The sequence below is a fragment of the Lontra canadensis genome, unplaced genomic scaffold, assembly GCF_010015895.1.
Source record: "Lontra canadensis isolate GAN:19392208 unplaced genomic scaffold, GSC_riverotter_1.0 scaffold289, whole genome shotgun sequence".
NCBI lineage: Eukaryota > Metazoa > Chordata > Mammalia > Carnivora > Mustelidae > Lontra > Lontra canadensis.
The window spans coordinates 178,448-199,913 of record NW_022631283.1 but is presented as its reverse complement, the minus strand read 5'-3'; the positions used below and the strand labels follow the sequence as shown (position 1 = coordinate 199,913).

Here is a 21,466-nt window from a genome sequence, read left to right as displayed (position 1 = left end):
GTACATGGGGATCTCAAACAAAGTGAAACCATCACCAGCTCGGTAACTTCCAAAGGTCAGTTCTCAGGGAAGCAGCAGCAGCACAAGTGTAGAACTGGTTAGAACTGTAATTTCTCAGGCCCCAACCCAGACTTTCAGATCATGAACCTCTGGGGTGGAGCCCACTGATCTGTTTTAATGACTCCAAGTTACACACACTGACTTTTGGATCTAAACACTAGAAGTACCAAGAGCCTAGTACAACATAATATGATAAAGGGGAAAATTCAGTTAATTCTATTCTCTTGTTCATTATTAAGTGTAACAATCTCTACAGCTATATCCATAGTACAAATCCATTGCCTGTGGCAACAGAACTACAACAGTCTACCCCCAAGAAAGCAAAAATGAATGCGAAACATCCACATGTAATATATATACCTGCTACTCAACTTAAAACTCTACAATTTATCTCCAAAGAATTGGTAAGCCTCATTTGACTGGTTGTGTAATTTATCTCCCAAGAATTGGTAAGTCTCATTTGACTTTTAACTCATTTTAGAAAGCTAAGGTACTGGGTTGTGACCCCAACTGGATACCGTATCAGAAAAATTTCTGTACACCTGTTTCTAGAAAGGAATTCTCAAACGCTCTGACCAGGTAAAATAAAGGAAGAGACAAGAACCCACAAGAAGTAGACAGACTCCACGCACACGGCATCTCCCTCCCTGTGCACCTGGCCCCAGGCTGTTGGCAGGCCGGGCCCAGCCACACTGCTACACCTTGGGGATCTGGGGAAGGAACAGCATAGGTCTCTATGGTCCGCTCCAGAGTCTGGACATTCTGAGGGTACGGAAGCCAGAGATGTAGTATCTTTCAAATCTAGCCAGCCAAACAAACAAACAAAACAAATCCAAGAGAACACCAACAACAGTAATAAGATGCCTTCTCCGGTTTGTAAGGCTGTTAATTTCTGGAATAACTGTGGCAACTAGAAAATAGTAATAATAATGAACCTGCCTCATAATCAAATTTTGAGTCACTTGTGGACTGCTAAAGTAATCATCATTTTCTAATGACTCTGGACCAACTTTAAGTCCATGCTCTTCTTCACATTTTTTTTTCACTGTGCCATTACCTTCCATGGTTATATTTAGCTCCATAATCATTTGTAAATAGTGCAAGTGAGATAATCAGAAAAAAATGTGTACTATGAGAAAACCAGCCAAAAACAGTACATGTAAAATTTCAAACATGGTAAATTCATTTACAGCAGATGCTTACACTTTGATGGTTGTAATCCATCGAACTACATAATTCTCATTAAGGCACCCCATACATTTCTTTAAATAGGAAAACATGCATCAATATTTAGCGCAGTGCCTGACCCATGGTAATGGTCAAGAAATGACAGCAGGGGGGAGGGATGGCATTCAAGAGTCTAACAATGGAAACACTTTTACTGGTGTACCATTTGTATTTATTCTTTCTCTTCTATATAATAAGACCACTCTAGAGATTCTATCTTGGTTAGTTAGAGACAACAGCTCTCTGGAAAGTAGAGTCTATAGCTTCAGCTCCCTGAAGAGATGTGTACTAACCAGCATCAAAAAAATCCCAGAGGGTATAAAATATGTCAGGAACTGTCAGCATCACAGATTATCACTGGTAGCTTCTGGTATATTGTTAAGTTTCCACTTAATTTTTAAAGGACACTAGAGAATTAGCGTGACCCCACCCATACTAAGTTTATATACTGTATTTAATAGTATAATTTTCAAATATGACAGGAATAACCCAGATGTGAAATGCTGAATCATTAATCACAGCTATGATTAATATTTCATAAAATCAAAGCAAGCCTATCCACCCCTCATGTCATCATATTTCCATAATGTATGAGTCAAATTTAGAAGGTGCCTAATTTGAAAATACCAGATGCTCAGGTTGCAGAAAAGGGATGCTTAAACGAAATCCTTCCAAGAGCATGAGCAATATGATTTTTTAGTATCCTTCTTAAATCTGTTTTGGCTATGTTAATCATGTAGAAATTCCAATTTTAGGAAGGGTAAACAAATAAAATTTCTTGTGGGGGTGGTATAGAAGTATATGATACCCAAATGATGCCCAAAACATACAACAGTAAACTGACAGTAACTATCCTCTTAGATACTAGTTAAATAAGAGGAAAGTAATGGACTTAAAATATGCGTTTGTCAAAAAAAAAAAAAAAATCACAAAAAATCAGATTTCCTAAGTAGCAATCATCCCAATTTTTTGGCTACTGGCATATAAATGAAATAAAATGAAATAAACATAATACAGAATTCACTTATCACAGTTACTGCTATTTATCTAATGTTTCAAGTGACATACCACACACCCTTGCTATCACTTTGTGAATACAATACACTGCATATATCGCCTTAAAAGAGCAGGCAGAAATATGTCAGCACCACCCTGCAGCTTTTTAAAAATCAGCACTCTGCACAGTTTGAAGGAGTTATTTCATAATACCTCATTTCGAGAAGGGTCACTGTTTTAACTCCATTTTTAAAGGATAAGGGCACAAAATAAGAAATTTTAAATATTCACAAGGTTACAAAGACAATGCAAACTACGTAAGAGTTCTGTGGCACTAAGTCCCCAGGACTTTTGTTTCTTGAAGTCTGGGATCTTCACATAGTGAAGTCGCTTCTAGGGCTGCTGTTCTCATGCTTTATGAACACAGACGGTTACTTAAGTCATTTAAAATAAACCAGAGAATTTCTAAATAAGCCAGGCTTCTTTCAAAAGGCAAATGAATCCCATTTATGCATAAGTTATCAGGATTAGAATTACTTGGTTTTCTTTCAAATTTTAACCTTTTTCACTTCAGCAGAGTAGTTTAAAAAATATATAATGATCTACTTATTCCTTAACTTCAAACTTTTCTGGGAACAGATTTCATCTGTGGCCATGTAATTCCTTCAATTTACAGAAATCCTTTGAAAATATTCCATTGTTTACTGTAAAGTGAATCCTAAAATATAAATGAGGTTTATAGATTTAAGAGGCTCAACTCCTGGTACAGTAAAAACTGCATCAAAAAGAGATAAACAACCGTATCATAGAAATTGGGGTAAGGGAGTTCGTGTGAAATGTCAGCAAATGCCCAAGGTATTTGATAACTGATTTCTTCAATGTCTGTACGGCCTTTTCCAAGCACTGGTCTCATGGAATGTTAAAAGGGGCTCCGGGCAGCAAAGGTTCCATGACCCAATGTTTGAGCAGCAGTGGGTTACTGCAACAGGCTTCTTTACTGCCAGACTTTATCATGCTATCCCGTAGCTCCTGGTGGAGTTTCCCAGGACTCAAGGGGCAGCACTGCCAAACTCACTTCACGGCAGAACCTTTTTCATGAAGAATATTTTATTACCTGTGTTTCTTAGCAAACTTTGGGAAAGGGTGCAGTAGACAAGCCCAGACTAAATGGATCATATTTTATAAAAGGTTTCCACTTCAGAGTCAAATAATCCCTTCCCGTAATGAATTTTAAATAATTTTCAATTCGCTTATAGTGAGTGAATTTAAAATTTTTCAAGAATGTGTATATATTAATGATAAATCTGAATTAACATTTTTCCTACAAGTAAAGTCCCTATCGAAACTCAACCATGGCTGTCCAGGTTGTAAATGTCTCGCTCATGGGTAAAACCTTCTTTACCACCTGCATGGCTGGCCGGGAAAGGCTCCAGCTGCTGTGGGCAAGGGGAGCCGACCCCCCACCTCTGCCCCGCCAGACTGGCAGGCCCCAAGGGCAGACAGACCACCCTTCCGCCCTGTCCCTTGACTGTGCACACATGGCTTTCTCCCTCATCTAGACCAAAGCTATTCACAGCTCAGCTGTGCCATGGCATAGCATTTTCTTTTCTGCACACATACCTTTATCCTCTTTATAAAGTCTTCCCTTTCCTTTACACTTCGGCTCGATTGTTTCAGGAAACTTCTCTTTTTCTCCCTCTGTTCATTCCTTCTGCTCCTGAAACCCTAAACTCAAACTCTAAAGAAATCATGTCTGAGAGGTATACAAGTTCTACTCGTCACATGGCCATTAAGGAAATGGAAAGCCATCCATTTCGGGTGAGAAAAGACAGATGAGCCAATGCCATCAAGCGTGGAGCTCCCTTTTCAGTACTCAAGGACCTTCTGAGAAACTCCTTAAGTCTCTTACTTCTTTTTACTTAAACTATTTTTTACTCCTTAAGACACTACTTGTTTGTTCTGTCCTATACTTTTTACATTACATATGCATCCCACATTCACTACAATGTAAAATAAGTGGGTTTTTACGGACTTTCCCAGGAACCTGAAGACATATTGTATCCATAGGAGAAAGGCAGTCCCAAGGAAGGGGGCAACAACCTTTGGAAAGTAACACATTTACAAAAGCTGAGACCGCTACGGATCAGCACATTTCCTCCACTGCACTTCACGCTTTCCTATCACGGTTCACATCTGGGCAGGAACAATAAATTGCTTCTTTCTTCTCATCCTCATCTTCCCTCAAAAACCTCCCTGCTTCTCCACAAAGATGGGATGGACTGATGACAGGCCAATTGGAAACAGTGTACACTAAAGCACTGGAGGTTATCCTTAACTGTAAGCCACACAGGGACTCTCTTGTATTAGTTGCTGTGAGGTAATACATAAGCCTATTACACCAACAGTGACCAAACACCAAAAAGAGGAATTGGCATTATTACAGAAGACAAAAAGGTTAACTGATGTCAGAAAGGTCTCCTGGGCAGAACTGCACACATATTTGAGACCCGTGAGATTTTTTGTTTGTTTGTCGAAAAGCTTGGCCCACGACTGCCATGCCTCCCAAAATTAGTTAGCTAAGCAGAAACCTAGTTTGGCTTAGGGTCTTTTTACCGTGTCACATGTAAGAACCTGTATCAAAAGAAACGGCAACGGCAAAGATACACTTCCAAGTGTTTAAGGCCTGCCACAGTCTTTGGGGGTCGACTCCTTGCTGCGGTGGGATCACTCTCCCACAGAATCGAACGGCATCTGAACCCCCCGCCCCAAGAGGAGGCAGAACAAAGGAGTGAGTAAACACATGAAGCAGTTTCAAGTTTTATCCTTTTTTTCTTTATACCCGATGCCTGACTTGCCTACAAAACCACTTCTGTCAAGTGACCAGTGGATATTTAGTCACAGTGCTTCAGAGTAGCAGAGGGTCTCTAGGAGGGCGATCACCTGCACCATCTAGGAAATGAGGCTGGCACGACCACAGCTGTTAAGAGCATCGGCCATACAGGAAGCTGATGGGCGCAGACTTAGGAAAGCATTTGTCCTTTTTTTCCACGCATACATTTACTTTAAGATTCCATAAAAAGTTGGTTTAGAAACACAAGGTTTTATTAGTGATCTGAATTAAAACACTCAGGTTAAACCAAACCATCTGTCATTCATACATGTAAACTGTTCTGATGAGCAGTACAACAAATGCCGAGCCCCACACCGCCTGGGGAGTCAAAACACCCCACACAATGAATGGACCTAAATTACGGAGTTGAACGAAAACAGAAAAGCCTGAAGAACTCAGATCTACGTGACAGAAACTGTATTACTCAGAACAAAAAAAAAGAAAGAAAGAAAGAAAGAAAGAAAGAAAGAAAGAAAGAAAGAAAACCCTTTATTAATCAGTTGTAATTTGACATCTTCAGTCAGACTACAGTAGTGAAACCAACTGCTTTCTTGAGCAGTACCTTCCTAAAACAGAAACCAACCCAAACCTGCGTTAGGGCCCTTCTACAATGTGTAATTTCTTCATTATGATGGAATGCAACAAAATATCTTGCCCTTGGGTTGCTCAGTTTCAGCCCAAACAAATGCAAATGGCTTGTCAGCTGACAGCTGTTTGATAAGGCTCCCCTACAAGACCTGCATACTTTACTTTTTTCCGTGAAACTCGGGATGAAAGGCAGAAGGCAGGAAGAGAATTAATGTAGCATACAGTCTAAAGGCAATGCTACAACCGTGATTAAGTAGAAAAGTTAAAAGGCACAGATTTTCCACAGCTTCGCTGCGTGCAACCCATCCGTGTAACAAGTTGACAGGCCTAGCGCGTCAGCTCCATCATCCCCTCCGACAGCTAAAACGCAGCACTGCATCCCTTTTCAGAGAAAATTTGCGTCTGCACCATGAAGCGTTGTACATTATTTCTTAGCACTGCAGGGGGCTCAAGTCCATATGGAACCTTCACAAATATTACCACAGATCAAACCAGCGGCGTTTGGAGGCAGATTTGACATACCTATTTAAATGAACAGCAGGGGTCCTCGGGCAGCCTCGGGCTGCGGGGGAGGCTCGGCGGAGAGCCAGCCGCAGCTCCATTAGTCAGCAAAGACACACTCTACATTTATCATTCATTTCATTTCTGCCAGGGCAAGAAGCTCATTTGCCCAAGGTCAACAAAAAGCGAAAAGAAGGTTTTCTTTTTTTTCCCCAAGAAATAAATGTACCTGACAAGTGGGGATTTTGTCCTTTGGGTTTGTGGAGCACAAATAAACACCAGAGAGTTCTAAAAAAGCCGAGTGAATGTGTGCCTGGGATTCAAGCAACCTGAAAGCTGACTGAGGCTGGGGAAGCCCAGTGCATGTTTTTGCAATTTTTTAAAAACCGTATAATGAAGAAAATAAAACTTGACACCGAGTTCTTAAAGCAAGATAGGTTCTGTTGTCCAAAACTGGGTATTAGCAGCTAGCCATTTTATTCATAATACCCTAGGGAACCCCCAAATTTGCACGCTATCAGACACTTAGAGCGCTGAAACAACAACGAGAAAAAGCTGTTCCCAGTACAAACGCAGTTGCAAGTCAACGTGTAATAAAACCATTTCTTAGGTCTTTGGAGGGCACAAATTCTAGACTCATAACGCTGCATTGGCCTCTAAAAGGCAAAAACTGTATAGGATAAACAAAAAGTACAGACAACAATTCGCCCGTGGTAAACGCCTTACAGCCCCTGACAGCAGCCTTACCCTCCACACACGTGCCTGCATTATGACTGAGCGGAGCACTGACCTCCGAAAATGATCTCAATTTGTAAGTACCAGCATTTTAAGGCCAGACATTCAGACATAAATTCTATGGTGTTTATTTACCTTTAGCAAAAATGAGTTAGTAAGATATAAAGTCTTTCGACATACTGCCTTACCTCTAGAGATCTTAGTTTTGCTCAGTCTGAAACATACTAGGTAAATCCTGAAGCCGAGCAAGATCTCTGGTACAGTCACTTAGCTTACAGTTCATATTATTAATCATCGATGTAATATACTTACATGCATTAATGAATAATACGACTGTTTGCCGGTATAGAAGAGAAAATGAAATGGACGGCCATCCTCTCCCCACTGGATCGCTAATAAAAAGCGAAATGAAAATAAACAAAAATAAAAATTTATAGGTATATTTAACTGAAGTTAGGAGACATATCTACAATTCTGATTAACTTTTAATGACAAAACAGCATTAATATTTGGAATTTTAGTATTTGGTTCAGCATGTTTAATGTGCTGTAAACTATTTAGGATATTTAATATTCCACACTCATTAACATAAAACAGTGTTTGTATCTGATAAAATATTCCTGTGCAGTTCACCATGAGAATTTCTAGAATTTGTTTTAAATAAACACACATAAAATAGCAAAAAATCATCTTGTTAGAACAAAGAATTTAGGTTTGGCTAAAAATAAAACACACTCCCATATTCTTAAAAAGGGAAGCTGAAAAAGTCAATGCTGTCATACATTCAGGAAATTAGGAAAAGGCATAATAACATAACAAAGAAAAAACTAAATGGATTTTTCCATGCCACATTATTTGTTCCAACTCTGTGGTAACACACCTCTGAGAGCTCAAACGTCTAAAACAGAAGGGCCCCCACAAGGTGTTATGTGTAATTCCTTTTGAAATACAGATGGTCATTCACATCTAATAAACACCAAACAAACTGAGGAATGGACTCACTGTAGTAAATAAACCAAACCTGACTCCACATCCTTTGCCCTTATTTCTACTGTTCTTTCTTGGTTAACCATTTGTGGGAACTTCAATATGTTAAAGGTACACTCCTCTGTCAATTACAGAAGTTGAAAACTCTTTTCTCCCAATCACTCACTCACTTCTTAAAAAAAAATTTTTTTTTTTAGAGAAAGCATCTTTTTTTTTTTTTTTTTAAAGGAATGAGGTCCTTTATCTTTTTTTTTTTTCATGGGGAGGGTATGTGAGACAAACACAGACAGCCTTAATGTGTTGAAATCCTTTGTCACCCACCTTTTACTTCGGTTTACAGTGTCTTTCATAGTCAAGAAGTTTAAAATATATGCATACTGTAGAATCTGTCACTTTTCTCTATAGCACGGTTTACTGGCTGTTTCTCACTATCACCCCTACTAAGGAGCCTTGCTAGACATCTTTTTCCCTAATTGCCTCCTCCCCATGAAACTTCAATATCACAAACATACCGTAGATCTGTTGATGTATACAGAGGTCATTTGGAGGGTCGTAAACATTCTAAGAGTTCAGACTTTTCTGACCTCCTATGAATCCATTTACACTTTGGGATTTCTAAAAACTATTTTCCTATATTTTCTTCTGGAATTTTTATTTTTTTTTCATGCTCAGAATTTCATCTATTTGAAATCTATGTTCATCAGGCAGAATCCAAGTTATTACCTTGTGCAGCAAAGAGAGTCTTTGTCCCATCAGTTTTTTGATACTACACTCTTCTGTTGAGTCAATCTTTTTTTTTTTTTTTTTTAAGATTAATTTTAGAGAGAAAGAGAGTTCACTCAAGCAAGCACGAGCAGGGGGAGAGGCAAAGGGAGGAGAGTGAATCTTAAGTACACTCCATGCCGAGAACGGAGCCCAAAGTGGGGCGCGATCTCATGACCTCGAGATCACGAGCTAAGCCAAGACCAAGAGTCCGACGCTTAACTGACTGTTCCCGTCCAGATGCCCCACTACGCTCTTGTGTTGAAATACCATCTGTACAATAAGTAGGATATTTCTGCTTCTGAGGGTAACGGACATGACACTCAGGCCACTCTAAGTGAATATATTTAAAGTAGGATATTTCTGCTTCTGAGGGTAACCGACATGACACTCAGGCCACTCTAAGTGAATATATTTAAAACAAAGACCAAAATTTCATAATAAATTCTGAAGAAAAGTCTTGACAGGGATTTTAGCTTGAAAAAGAAAACTAGATTCTTATACGCCAAAGGCAGTGGATAAATTAAATACTTCTCCAACATCATTCTCAGACCTCACGAACTCCTGCATATTTTCCCACAGCTGGAACTTCACTAAGCAGTCCATTTGCACTGTATGTAGTGCCGAAGCCGTCAGAAAGTGCCTAAGAAAGACAACGATCACGGCTGCACATAAGACTCTATTGTGAAACTCGGGAGGGGTTTCCGAGCGGGCCTCATTTCGTGTGTGAGTATATAGACATGCGTGTGGATACACTTCATTTCATAATATTCCATTCAATCCAAGATGTCACAGATTTGAAGATGCCCCATCATGTATCTTACCCAAAGGAGGGAGGAGAAAATGCTGAACATCGTGGTTTACATTAACTGTAAAATTAATCCTGTGGTCAAAAATGTTAAAACTGAAAAACTGTCTTGGAATTCACCAAATATGACATTAACAAACATGCTGCTGCTGAATAACCTGGTCCACTGGTCTGTCCTGACACGGCATCACCACCACCCTTTGACTAAAATAAGCTTTTGCTGCATTTGATAGCTGCTAAGGTAACGTTCCTACATTACCCTTACTTTTTAAAAAGTTCTCTCTGCTTCTTACACATTTACCCTTTCAAATTAAGCTTATAAATATCTCCCAAAAGTCCTACTGGGACTTGGATTAAAATTATATTCCGTTCGGGGGCTCCTGGGTGGCTCAGTTGTTAATCATTTGCCTTCAGTTCAGGTCATGATCCCAGGGTCCTGCGATTGAGTCCCACATCGGGATCCCTGCTCTGGGAAGCCTGTTCTCCCTCTCCCACTCCCCCTGCTCGTGTTCCTCTCTCGCTGTGTGTGTCTCTCTCTATGTCAAATAAATAATAAAATCTTAAAAAAACAAACAAAATTATATTACATTTGTTAATTTTTAAGGAAGTAACTTTCCAGTATCTTTTCTTACAGAACATGAAATCTTTTTTCTAGCTATTCAGACTTTCACCTATGAGGTTTATAATTTTACTAATTTTCATATTTACTACATAATAATTTTCTACATAAAAACTCATGCATATTTTTCTAAGTTTTACCTGTATTTTAGTTTTTAGTGTTCTTGATACTGTCCCCTCATTTAACTATGTTTTCTATAAAATTAACTTTATGCGATATGCCCTTCTTTCACTATTTTTTCAACGTTTTTCTTTTTTTTTAAGAGCAGTTCACAGCAAAGTTGAGAGGAAGGTAGAGATTTCCCATATACCATCTTTGCCCCCAAATATGCACAGCCACCTCCATCATAAAAAATCCCGACAGTGTGCCTTTGTTACAAGTGATGAACCTACTCTCTCTGGAGAATTATTATCACCCTAAGTCCACAGTTAACAGGGTTCACTCTTGTACACTCGGTGAGTTTGGATCCAGCACTATAATATCATACAGAGTAGTTTCAGTGCCCTAAGGATCCTCTGTGCTCCACCTACTCCCCTTAACCCCTGGCAACCACTGACCTTTCCACTGTTTCTGTAATTTAGCCTTTTCTAGAATGTCATATACGTAGAACATAGTAGGTAGCCTTTTCAGATTAGCTTCTTTCCCTCGGACATTTGCATTTAAGTCTCCTCCATGTCTTCTCGTGGCTTGACAGCACCCTTCTTTTTAGTGCTGAATAATATCCCATCATCTCTACATACCACAGTTTCATTACCCATTCAAATATGGAAGGACATCTTGGCTACTTTCAAGTTTTGGCAATTATGAATCAAGCTGCTATAAACACCTGTCTACAGGTTTCTGTGTGGACCTAAGTGTTTAACCGCTCTGGACAAATACCAAGGAACACAAATGCTGGATCGTATGGGAAGAGTACGTTTAATTTTTTAAGAAACCCCTGAACTTTCTTTCAAAGTGGCTGTACCATTTTTGCATCTCCATCAGTGATGAATGAGAGCTCCTGTTGCTCACCATCCTTGGCACAATTTGGTGGTGTCAGTGTTCTGGATTTTGGCCATCCTAAAAGGCGTGTAGTGGTATCTCACTGTTGCTTTAATTGGCATTTCCCTGAGGTGAAGCATCTTTTCATATGTTTACCATGTATATACCTTCTGTGTTATCTATTAAGAACTTTGACCAATTCTTAAATTGGGTCATTGGTTTTCTTACTGTTGAGTTTAAGAGTTCCTTGTATATTTTGGATAACAGTTCTTTATCAAATACGTCTTTTCCAAATATTTCTACAATCTGTTGGCTTGTCTTTTCATTCTCTTGACAGTGTCTTTCTCACAGCAGAAAATGTGAATTTTAATGAAATCCAGCTTCTCCTTTGGTGTTGTACATAAAAAGCCATAGCCAAACCCCAGGTCTCCTGGGTTATTAATTACTGATTCAATTTCTTTAATTGATACAGACTTATTCAAATTGTCCACTTCTGGTGTAAGTTCTGGCAGACTGTATCTAACCTACAAGAAATTGGTCCATTTCTTGTAGGTCATCACTTCCAGAGGCATAGAGTTGTTCATGGTATTCCTTGATTGTCTTTTTAATGTCCCTGATCTGTAGCAGTATCATTTCTTTCATTTCCAGTACTAATCATCTGTGTCCACGCTCCTTTCTTTCAGCTAGCCTGACTAGAAGCTCATCGATTTTATTGATAAAATAAAACTGACGTATAAAATCTATTATCAAAGAACCAGTTTTTGTTGATTTTCTTCACTGATTTCCTGTTTTCAACTTCACTGGCTTCTGCTATAATTTTTATCATTTTTTCTTCTACTTACTTCAGATTTAATTTGCTCTTCTTTGTCTAGTTTCCTAAGATGGAAGCTTAGACAAGTGATTTTAGATCTTCTTTTCTACTATACACTTTCACAATGCTATAAATTTCCCTCTGAACACTTTTGTCTATTGTTTTTATAAAGATTAAATACCAGAATTCCCTTGCCACAGACAAGGCTCAAGTTGATTGTTCTAGACTCTTTCAGTTCATTTACCTATGTCTACCTACCTACTGAAATACAAAGGACTGTCTGCATGTTTTTAAAAACACAATGGTATTAAGCTGTATTTACATTACATACTTCTTACAGACTATTTGTCTTCCCCTGGCCCCAAAATTCATATTGGAGCCTAATCCTCCATATGCTGGTATTTTGGTATGGGGCCTCTGGAAGGCGATCAGGTCATATGGGTAAAGCCATCATAAATAGGATGAGTGCTGTCACAGAAGGAACCCCAGAGATCCCGGGCCCCTTTGCCATGTGAGAACAAAGGGAAAGACAGCAGTGCATGAACCAGGAAGCAGGCTCTCACCTGGTGTCTTGATTTTGGACTTCCAGCCTCCAGAACTAGAAGAAATACATTTCTTTGGTTTGTAAGCCACCCAGTGTATAGTAACCTGAATGGACTAAGATAAACACTACACCATTTTCACTTCCTTTTCTCACCCAACAGTGTGTCTCATTTGTACTAATGCAACTGGAGCTGCCTTTTTCTCTTTCACTTTGGGGAGTGAAAGAGAGGGAGTGAGAGAGAGCGAGCAGAAACGCGTGAGTGAGGGGCAAGGAGTAGGGGGAGAGGGAGAGAGAATTTAAAGCAGGCTCCAGTGTCTGTGCAGAGCCTGACACAAGGCTCGACCGTACAACCCTGAGATCATGACCAAGCCAAAATCAAGAGCTGGCTGCTTAACCAAGCCTGAGCCACTCAGCACGCCTGGAACTAGCTCTCTCTTGATTATCAGCATGTTACTCCACAGTAGGTTCTCCGACATTTAGTTAGCTAACCCTATTTAGTGAACATTTAGACTGTTTCTAATTCTTTGCTAACATATACTATTTACAATTTCTAATCTGGTAAGTGATAATGATCTATCATTGTTTTATAAAACATTGTTTCTGATCTGATAATTCCTATGTTTACTGGTTACTTGTATTTTCACTTATGAATTGACTATTTTCCCCTTTGCCTACTTTGTCAGATGCTTAACTGACTGAGCCATCCAGGTACCCCTGATGCTTGCTTTTTAAATTTATACTGCTTTTTTTCCAAAGAGAAGTTTTGAATTTTAAAATAGGTAATTTACCGATCTTTGTCCTTTTCATTTTTTTGTGACTTAAGGACATAATATTATCCATTATTTGATAGTTGTACGTTTATCCTTCAACTAACCACTTTAATTCTATTCTAGAGTGTAAACTTCTTAATTCCAAAATCATAATGAACTTTTAAGTCTTGACCCAATTCTGTCATGTTCTGGATACACTCTATTTTTTTTTTTTTTACATTCCATTGAGTGGATTAAGAAATAGGACACTTCTGGGGCACCTGTGTGGCACAGCTGGTTGGGTGCCCAGCTCTTAGTTTCAGCTCAGGTCATTGCCTTGGGATCATGGGATCAAGCCCTGTGTTGGGTTCCATTCTCAGTGCACAGTCTGCTTGAGATGCTCTCTCTCTCTCCTTACCCCTCCCACCTGTGCTCATTCTCTCTCATTTAAAATAAATAGGTAAATCTTAAAAAAAAGGGGGGAGGGGACACTTCTGTCCACAGAAATGTGGATGCCTCGTTCCATTTATTTTTTAAAGACTGCTACAAAAATAAAACAGAAAATGAGAATAATCCAAATGTTCAACTGAAGAAAATCATCCTTAGTAAAACCAATGACAAAACAGAAGGAAAGTGAAATGCAACACTCCAAACTGAATTAAATATTTTCAAACAAGCATTTGGGTTTACTGGAGGATACTCTGAATCAAATCTTCAAAATATGAGCTCATAATGGACAAAAAAACTGAAAGTAATGAAACAACTTGATTAAACTCAGAGAAGAATTAGGAAAAAAGCTAAAAATCATCAGAAATGTAGACTGACTTATAGAGAAGAAACAGATTAAAAGAAGAAATAGATTAGAAGAAGAAATAGATTGAAAACATATAAAGGACACTGGAGGAAAAACTACAAAGACCATCAAGAAAATGAAAATGAGTCAAAGAAAAAATGAAGATGAGTCAGAAAGACAGACTAGAAAACAACCAAAGAAGGAATAACATTTACATAACTGGAGTCCCAAGGGGCAAAACAGAAAGTGAAACAGAACTAATATTTAAAACTATTAAAAAAAACCTTCCTGGATATAAAGGACTTGAATCTACAATACCAAAAGAGCTCACTGCCAGCACAGTAAGCTAACTTTTCATAATCAACTCAATGTCATACTTCCACAAAGCTACTAAACAAAGGTAAAGAATCCTTAGGACCACCAGGAAAAAAGATTAAATGACTTATAAGGAAAGAATAGCTGGACTGATCTGAGACTTTCAAAAACAACAGACAAAGCAGGACAACAATAGTGCAGCACGTCTAGGAAACTCAAGAAAGTGTGAACCAAAGATTTTTCCCTCTAGCCTAGCTGTCCTTCAAGTATCAAGGCTATAGGAAAATAATTTTAAACACGTAAGTGCTCAAGAAATTTTGTAATCTATGACATCTCTTCGAAGAATCTACTAGAAAATGAACTCCATTCAACCAAGAGATGACAAGGGAAACTTTAACAAAAGGAGTTTAATAATTTAATTATAGCTGTAAAATTAGAACAAAGATGAAGAAGAAGTGTATACAAAGAAATGCTGAAAAAATAAAATACACTAGATAACTATTTTTCTATGTGTATATAGATATGTATTTGTAAAGCTGGAATTCAATGTTTCTGAAACAGTTCCTATCCACCAAAATATAGGTGAGAAAAATCACAATTTATTTGTTACCAATGTGATCATCGTGTTACTTAGATCATCATTACACTCCATTCCATACTGACTTGTGTGGGTTTGGCCACCATGTTGTCAACTGGCAGGATGCTCATATCATCTCTGTACAATTAGCACTTTGCCCTTCACCTATACTGTGGCATGTTTTTATAAGAGTACCACTTAAGGGGCACCTGGGTGGCTCAATCGGTTAAGCGTCCAACTCTTGATTTCGGCTCAGGTCATGATCTCAAGGTTCCGAGACAGAGCCCCAAGTCAGACTCAGCATAGAGTCTGCTTGAGTCTTTCCCCTCTTCCCTCTCCCATCCCCTTTGCTACTCTCCCCCACTCCCTGCAAGCACTCGCTCTCTTTCATGTGTGCTCTATCTAAAATAAAAATCTTTAAAAAAAAAGAGTGTCATTAAAAAAAATTACAACTCACATAGTTTAAGTATTTTCAATATTCAGATATCCAAATAAGGATATTCTACTGTAATTCTAATATGGTTTTTAGTTTGGTCTGTTTTTTCTAGGTGGGCAATCTTAACATAACATGAATAATAACAGACTTATTCCTAACCTCTGTGCCTTTTTTAATCACACTGGTTAAGCCTTTCAGAACAATACCGAATACCAGAGGCAAGTGCAGGCATACTTATCTTATTCCTGAACTTAAGATAAAGTAATTCCAGTGCCATGCTTTTTAATTTAATGTGTTTGTTTCTCATGATAGTTCTTCTCAAACTAATAAAGTTTCTTTTTAGTTCTAGTTTAAGAGTTTCATCAAAAAATGCTGACTTTTGTTTAATGACCTTTTCTTCATCTATGAAAATATTTACTCCCTGACTCAAGCAACTCATTAATAAATTCCTAATGTTAAACCATCCTTATATTCCTGGGAGTAAAAAGGCCTTCTGGTATTTTCTCTTAATATAATGCTTTATTTCATTTGCTATCATTTTATTTAGTGAGAACAGACTACAAGTTTTTATGCAATTCGTGTCCAGATCTAGTAATTGTCTGAGCCTTTAAAGAGAACCTGAAGGTTTTGTTATCTTTCTGCTCTGCAACAGTTCACATAACGCAAAAGGTCAAGCTTTCTCAAGTATAGAACTCACTTACCGAACCTCGGGGCCTGGTGCCTCTCTGATGACCTCTGCCTTCCCCAGCTTTTAGTCTAACCAGTATTCTCCCTAAGATAATTACTACCTGTTTGAGAGTCAGGGAAGTGTGGCAGTGCTTTGCAGTTGAGATTGTCAGGGCCTACCTATATCCTGCTTCAGCCGCTTCCTTGTAGACCTGCAGTTCTGTTCTCTCAGACTGATTTCCAGGGTGTTCAGAACAATCCGCTATTTATCTAGCTGTGTTTGAGGGACGATGCAAGCTTAGGGTCCCACTACTCCTCCACCATCTTAACTCTACCCCCTCTGCCTCAGCCACTTCCAGTTGTGTTTTTGGTAGATTACTCTCCAGGTTTTAATTCCTTTATCTGTATAATGGGGCACATAACAGTACCTACTTAATAAAACTGTTGTGAAGATTATGAGCAAATACACACAAAGCACTCAGAACTGCGCCTGGCCCACTCAAAGTTTCAATAAATACTAGTTATTACTTAGGATATTTTTCAAATTAATTAGAATAAAGCTACCCACAACAATCTTTACTTCAAAAATATCCTCTGAAGGGGTGCCTGGATGGCTCAGTCATTGGGCATCTGCCTTCGGCTCGGGTCATGATCCCAGGGTCCTGGGATTGAGCGCCACATTGGGCTCCCTGCTCAGCGGGAAGCCTGTTTCTCCCTCTCCCACACCCCCTGCTTGTGTTCCCTCTCTCGTTGAGTCTTTCTCTGTCAAATAAATAAATAAAACCTTTAAAAATTAGTAAAAATAAATAAAAATATCTTCTGAACATTATTGAAAATTATTAATATTGTCCGTTTATGTTTTCTTTTTTCCTTGACCAGACTTGCCAGATGTTGATCAATTTCACTGGCTTTTTCTTTTCTTTCTTTTTTTTTTTTTTAAAGATTTTATTTATTTATTTGTTAGAGAGAGAGAGTGCGTGGGAGCACAGGCAGACAGAGTGGCAGGCAGAGGCAGAGGGAGAAGCAGGCTCCCTGCCGAGCAAGGAGCCCGATGTGGGACTCGATCCCAGGACCCTGGGATCATGACCTGAGCTGAAGGCAGGGGCTTTAACCCACTGAGCCACCCAGGCGTCCCTCACTGGCTTTTTCAAAGAACTAGTTGGCTTCATTTATCCTACCTCATCTTTAAAATTTCTTCATTCATCAATTTCATTCCTTTCCTACTTTCTTGAAATGAATACTGAGTTCATTTGTTTCCAGACTCTGTTAATGTCTATTAAATACGTTTGCCTCTGCATAATACCTGCCTATATCCCATAGGGTTTGATATGAACTGTTCTCATCTTTCTACATTTCTAAATAACCTGCAATTTCAATTCTGATTTCCTCTTTAATCCAACAGTTTTATGGTTCTAGTGATCTGAAGTCAGACGATCTAACCTATATAATTTCTACTTTTTTGGAACTTGTTAGATTTTCTCTATGACCTCTTACATCATAATTCTATTAATATTCCATTAGCATCCATACAGAAAAATATATTTTTGTACTTATATGTGTAAGCTATAAAATCATGCTGTATTATTCGAATTCTTTAGAGCCTTATTTAACAGCTTTTGCTATGAACATTTCAATGCTAAATGCATGGTACAAAAAGGTTCATGGTCATCAAATCCACTTAAAGGATATTAGATTCTATCAATATCAATTAACATTCCTGTCTCATCGAACCACTCCTCGACCCCCCTGAATTCCATTTCATCTTGTGTTAGGTGCTATTCCTTGCGTCTGTCATCAATCTGGCATATATCTTTGTTTTTCTGACATTTTTATCACTTGCCTTAAACAGTAGAGCAAGATTTTTATGTTAACTCAATCTGGAAGCTTCTATCTTTTAATAAAGGAAGTGGTGGCACTTCACAAGCATCATAATCTATTCAAATCTAAATTTTGCTGATTTTTTTAACATAAAAATTAGTTTGTCTTATGTTTACAAAGTACAGCAAAATTGGTAGGTAGGTGGCAAAAAATATTTTGCTAATTCTAAAGGAATTCTGTCTAAATATAGTTAACTGCAATATGTAATAAAACCCCACCAATACTGACAAAATAACAGGAGCATTTTGCAGGGATGTCTGGAAGTTTCAGTTGTTACATTCTAGCTGATAGTAATGACAAATTTCTAATACTGAGAAGCTGGTATGATTTGAAAGAAACAGTTTTAAAGGCACAGATATACGAGAGATGCAGAGACAAAGAGACAGGACATGTAAGTGAGGAGCCTGTGAGGCTGAAATATAGAGAAGCTACTAAAAATAAGAAAAAAAATTCAGTTACCACATTTACAGAAAAAGCCATTAAGTTTCTATGTCCTGTATATACAGTTCTATTTCGATAAACTTGAGTTGCACCTTTAAAACGGATGTGCACTTGTTTATTATCTTCGTTTATTATCTCCCCAAGAGCTATCAATTGAAATGATGTTATAGTTTATAATCAACTATGTCAGAGAAATGAAGAAATATGAAAGACAATGTATTTATAAAAGGGCCCCTAATTTTTTAACAAGATTCAAAATAAAAGTTATCATTTCAAAGAGCGAAGTAGAGAAGTAGAATGAAAGAACGCCTAGCTCTGGGGGCCCCTGGGTGGCTTTCAGTCAGTTAAGTTTCTGCCTTCAGCTCGGGTCATAGTCCTAGGGTCTTGGCATCGAGCCCCACATTGGGCTCCCTTTTTGGCAGGGGGTCTGCTTTTACCTCTGCCCCTGCTCATGCTCTCTCTCTTGCTCACTCTCCCTCAAATAAATAATAAAATCTTAAGGAAAAAAAAAAAAAAAGAATGCCTAGCTGTGAACACAGGTTAAGACTTAGCAGATATATCAGTGCAAAACAAATACATTTTTTTATTAAAATATCTGCTCTCTTACCAATCTCTACTGAATCAGCTCTAAAAGAGATTGAGTAATGCAGCCTGTACAATAAGAATCTGTGGCTACCAGGCTCTTCTCTATGAAATCCACACATCTTTGCTGCAGAGTTAAATGCTTATAAAGAGTCAGCTGTGTCCATTCCCAAACCTGTTTATTACAATTGTATTTATTTCTGTAATTACATGAATTAAGTACTATATAAGCAGATGATATATGAGTAGAAATAGAAAAGACAGTTTTTGGTGCTGTGAAAACTAAACTGAATGCTTCAGAAAAACTGAAAGGCAAGCTACTAAAAAAAAAAAAAAGTCTGTTCCACTTCATTGCAGTTAGAGGAAAAATCTGTAGAAATACAGAAATATTCTGCATTTAGATTTCTTAGAAATTTAAGTTCTTTGTTCTACTGTGAGGAAACCAAAACTAAAAAACTTTGATAATGTGTCAGTGACAGCAGGGTTATGCAAAAGTAATGGGGAGAAACAGATACCTACTGAAAGAAAAAAAACCATCTAGGGTTATAGCAAAAGATTGATGAATAAGTATAAATTTATACTGAGTGTTCTTAAGAAGTAATTTCTAGCTTTAGTACTTAAATTTTTTTTTCTTTGTTTTTTAAAGCAGGCTCAATGCCCAGCAGGGAGCCCAGTGTAGGGCTTGAACTCATGACCCTGAGATCAAGACCTGAGCTAAGATCAAGAGTCCAAGGCTTAACCCACTGAGCCACCCTAGCTTTAACTCTTTTTAAATTAACCGATAATTACCACCAGTCAACACTGGCTAACAGGCTTTCTTTTAACGTAAATTGGAAAACAGTAATTATTATTTCCTGGCAACCTTAAAGCCTGATGTATGTTTTCTTCAAAATTTAATTTTACATAGTTAAGAGATAAAGAGAAAATCTTGGAAGAAATCAGAGAAAACAGAAGGCCAGACAAGGATGATGGCTAACTGCTTATCAGAAACAATGAAAGACAAAAGACAATGAATTATATCAACAAAGGAAAGGGGGGGGTGGGGGGTGGGAGGGTCTATACTCAGTGAAAATATGCTTCCAAAATGAACAAAAATTTTCCATTTTCAAATAAAGGTGAATTAGTCTCCAGCAGATCTGTACCTAACTCTTCCTCAAAAAGGCATTTTAGAATGCAGATAAATGAGTGTAACACTAGTATAGGCATAAACTCTAACCTGATCTAACTGTAATATTATTTAATTAAAAAGAAATAATTTGTAAATTCTAGTCATTTATTGTTAGTTATAAAATATCGCTGACCAGCCTCACAACTGCCATGACACAGGGGCATGTCCCCACCATATGTGGGTGGCTGCTGATATGTAACCTGACATTGCAGTGAAGGAAGCACTGCTCATTCATTCTTCAATTACAATAATCAGCAATAATCGCGCCTCAGATAAACCTCATTGGCTACGATACTGCCGCTGTGCAAAGCTACTGCTCATTCATTAGGAGCAAACTTACCTCTTTGTTTTGGAAAAATCTGTTCAGGATGCTGTAAAATAAATTACAGTGCATTAATTACTGTAACATAAACCTAAGTGAAATTTTAAAAATATTAATGAAGAGAATTACCTTCATTACTGGCCTGGCTTGCTTCTCAAACAAACCACTCGGAAAAAGGTAAGCAATAGCTCTCTGAAAATATACACAAAGGTTAATTAACAATGGTTATAAACACAAGTTAATGTTATGACTAATACTTTCTGAATGCTTAGTACACGCCAGAGATCTCATAATCTTTTCAACAGGAGATAAAAATGACCACATACACATCCCCCAGAGAAAAATTATTTGTCACTATTAAACTGGTTATTAACAATTTTCAAGTGTCAGTTTCAAACATACATGTGCTCCCATGAATCCCTCTTTTATTTTTTTATCATTTTTTCAAGATTTTTATTTATTTATTTGTCAGAGAGAGAGCGAGAGAGCGAGCAAGCGAGCACAAGCAGGCAGAGGAAGAGAGAGAGAGAGAAGCAGGCTCCCCGCCAAGCAAGGAGCCCGATGCGGGGCTCGATCCTAGGACCCTGGGATCATGACCTGAGCCGAAGGCAGTGGCTTAAGGGACTGAGCCACCCAGGCGTCCCCAAATCCCTCTTTCAAAAGCAAACAAGAGGTGCCCCTCTACAACCTCTGTGGTAATGTGCTCAGGAGCCCCGCTTTGGACCAAATACTGAGAAGAGCAGGCTCCAAGCCTCACCCACCATGATAGCCCCAGTGTTTTTAGATGCTCTCTGAACTCTTCCTAGGAAGTTTTGAGAGGTTTTTATACTACATTTTCCCAACCGGGTTCTCTGAAATGTCTGTCTCTCAATGGGGACGCTATTGGCATTCTGAGTGTGACAGCTCAATTGTACGCAGCCTTGCCCTTCCCTGTCCTGTAGGTCACTTAACAGCCCTGGCCCTTCTCCACCATCTCTGCCGGTAATAACCCTAGCACCTGTGACAAATCTTGCCCGCACACATTTCCAAA

At 38.4% G+C, this 21,466-nt stretch overlaps 1 protein-coding gene and 1 non-coding gene across 2 annotated transcripts in view; both read right to left on the bottom strand.

The window, feature by feature from the left end:
* LOC116862648 (28S ribosomal protein S9, mitochondrial-like) overlaps positions 1-21,466 on the bottom strand; it is a 59,874-nt gene that overhangs the window by 7,907 nt on the left and 30,501 nt on the right. The window contains exons 3-5 of the mRNA XM_032849995.1: positions 20,566-20,628; positions 20,455-20,485; positions 7,310-7,389 (exon numbers count right to left, since the gene is read on the bottom strand). Coding sequence (XP_032705886.1) covers positions 7,310-7,389; positions 20,455-20,485; positions 20,566-20,628 — 174 coding nt within the window. The remainder of the gene's footprint in view (positions 1-7,309; positions 7,390-20,454; positions 20,486-20,565; positions 20,629-21,466) is intronic.
* On the bottom strand, positions 20,287-20,426 carry LOC116862649. The gene has a single exon (XR_004381673.1). It is a non-coding gene; the product is annotated as a U4 spliceosomal RNA (small nuclear RNA).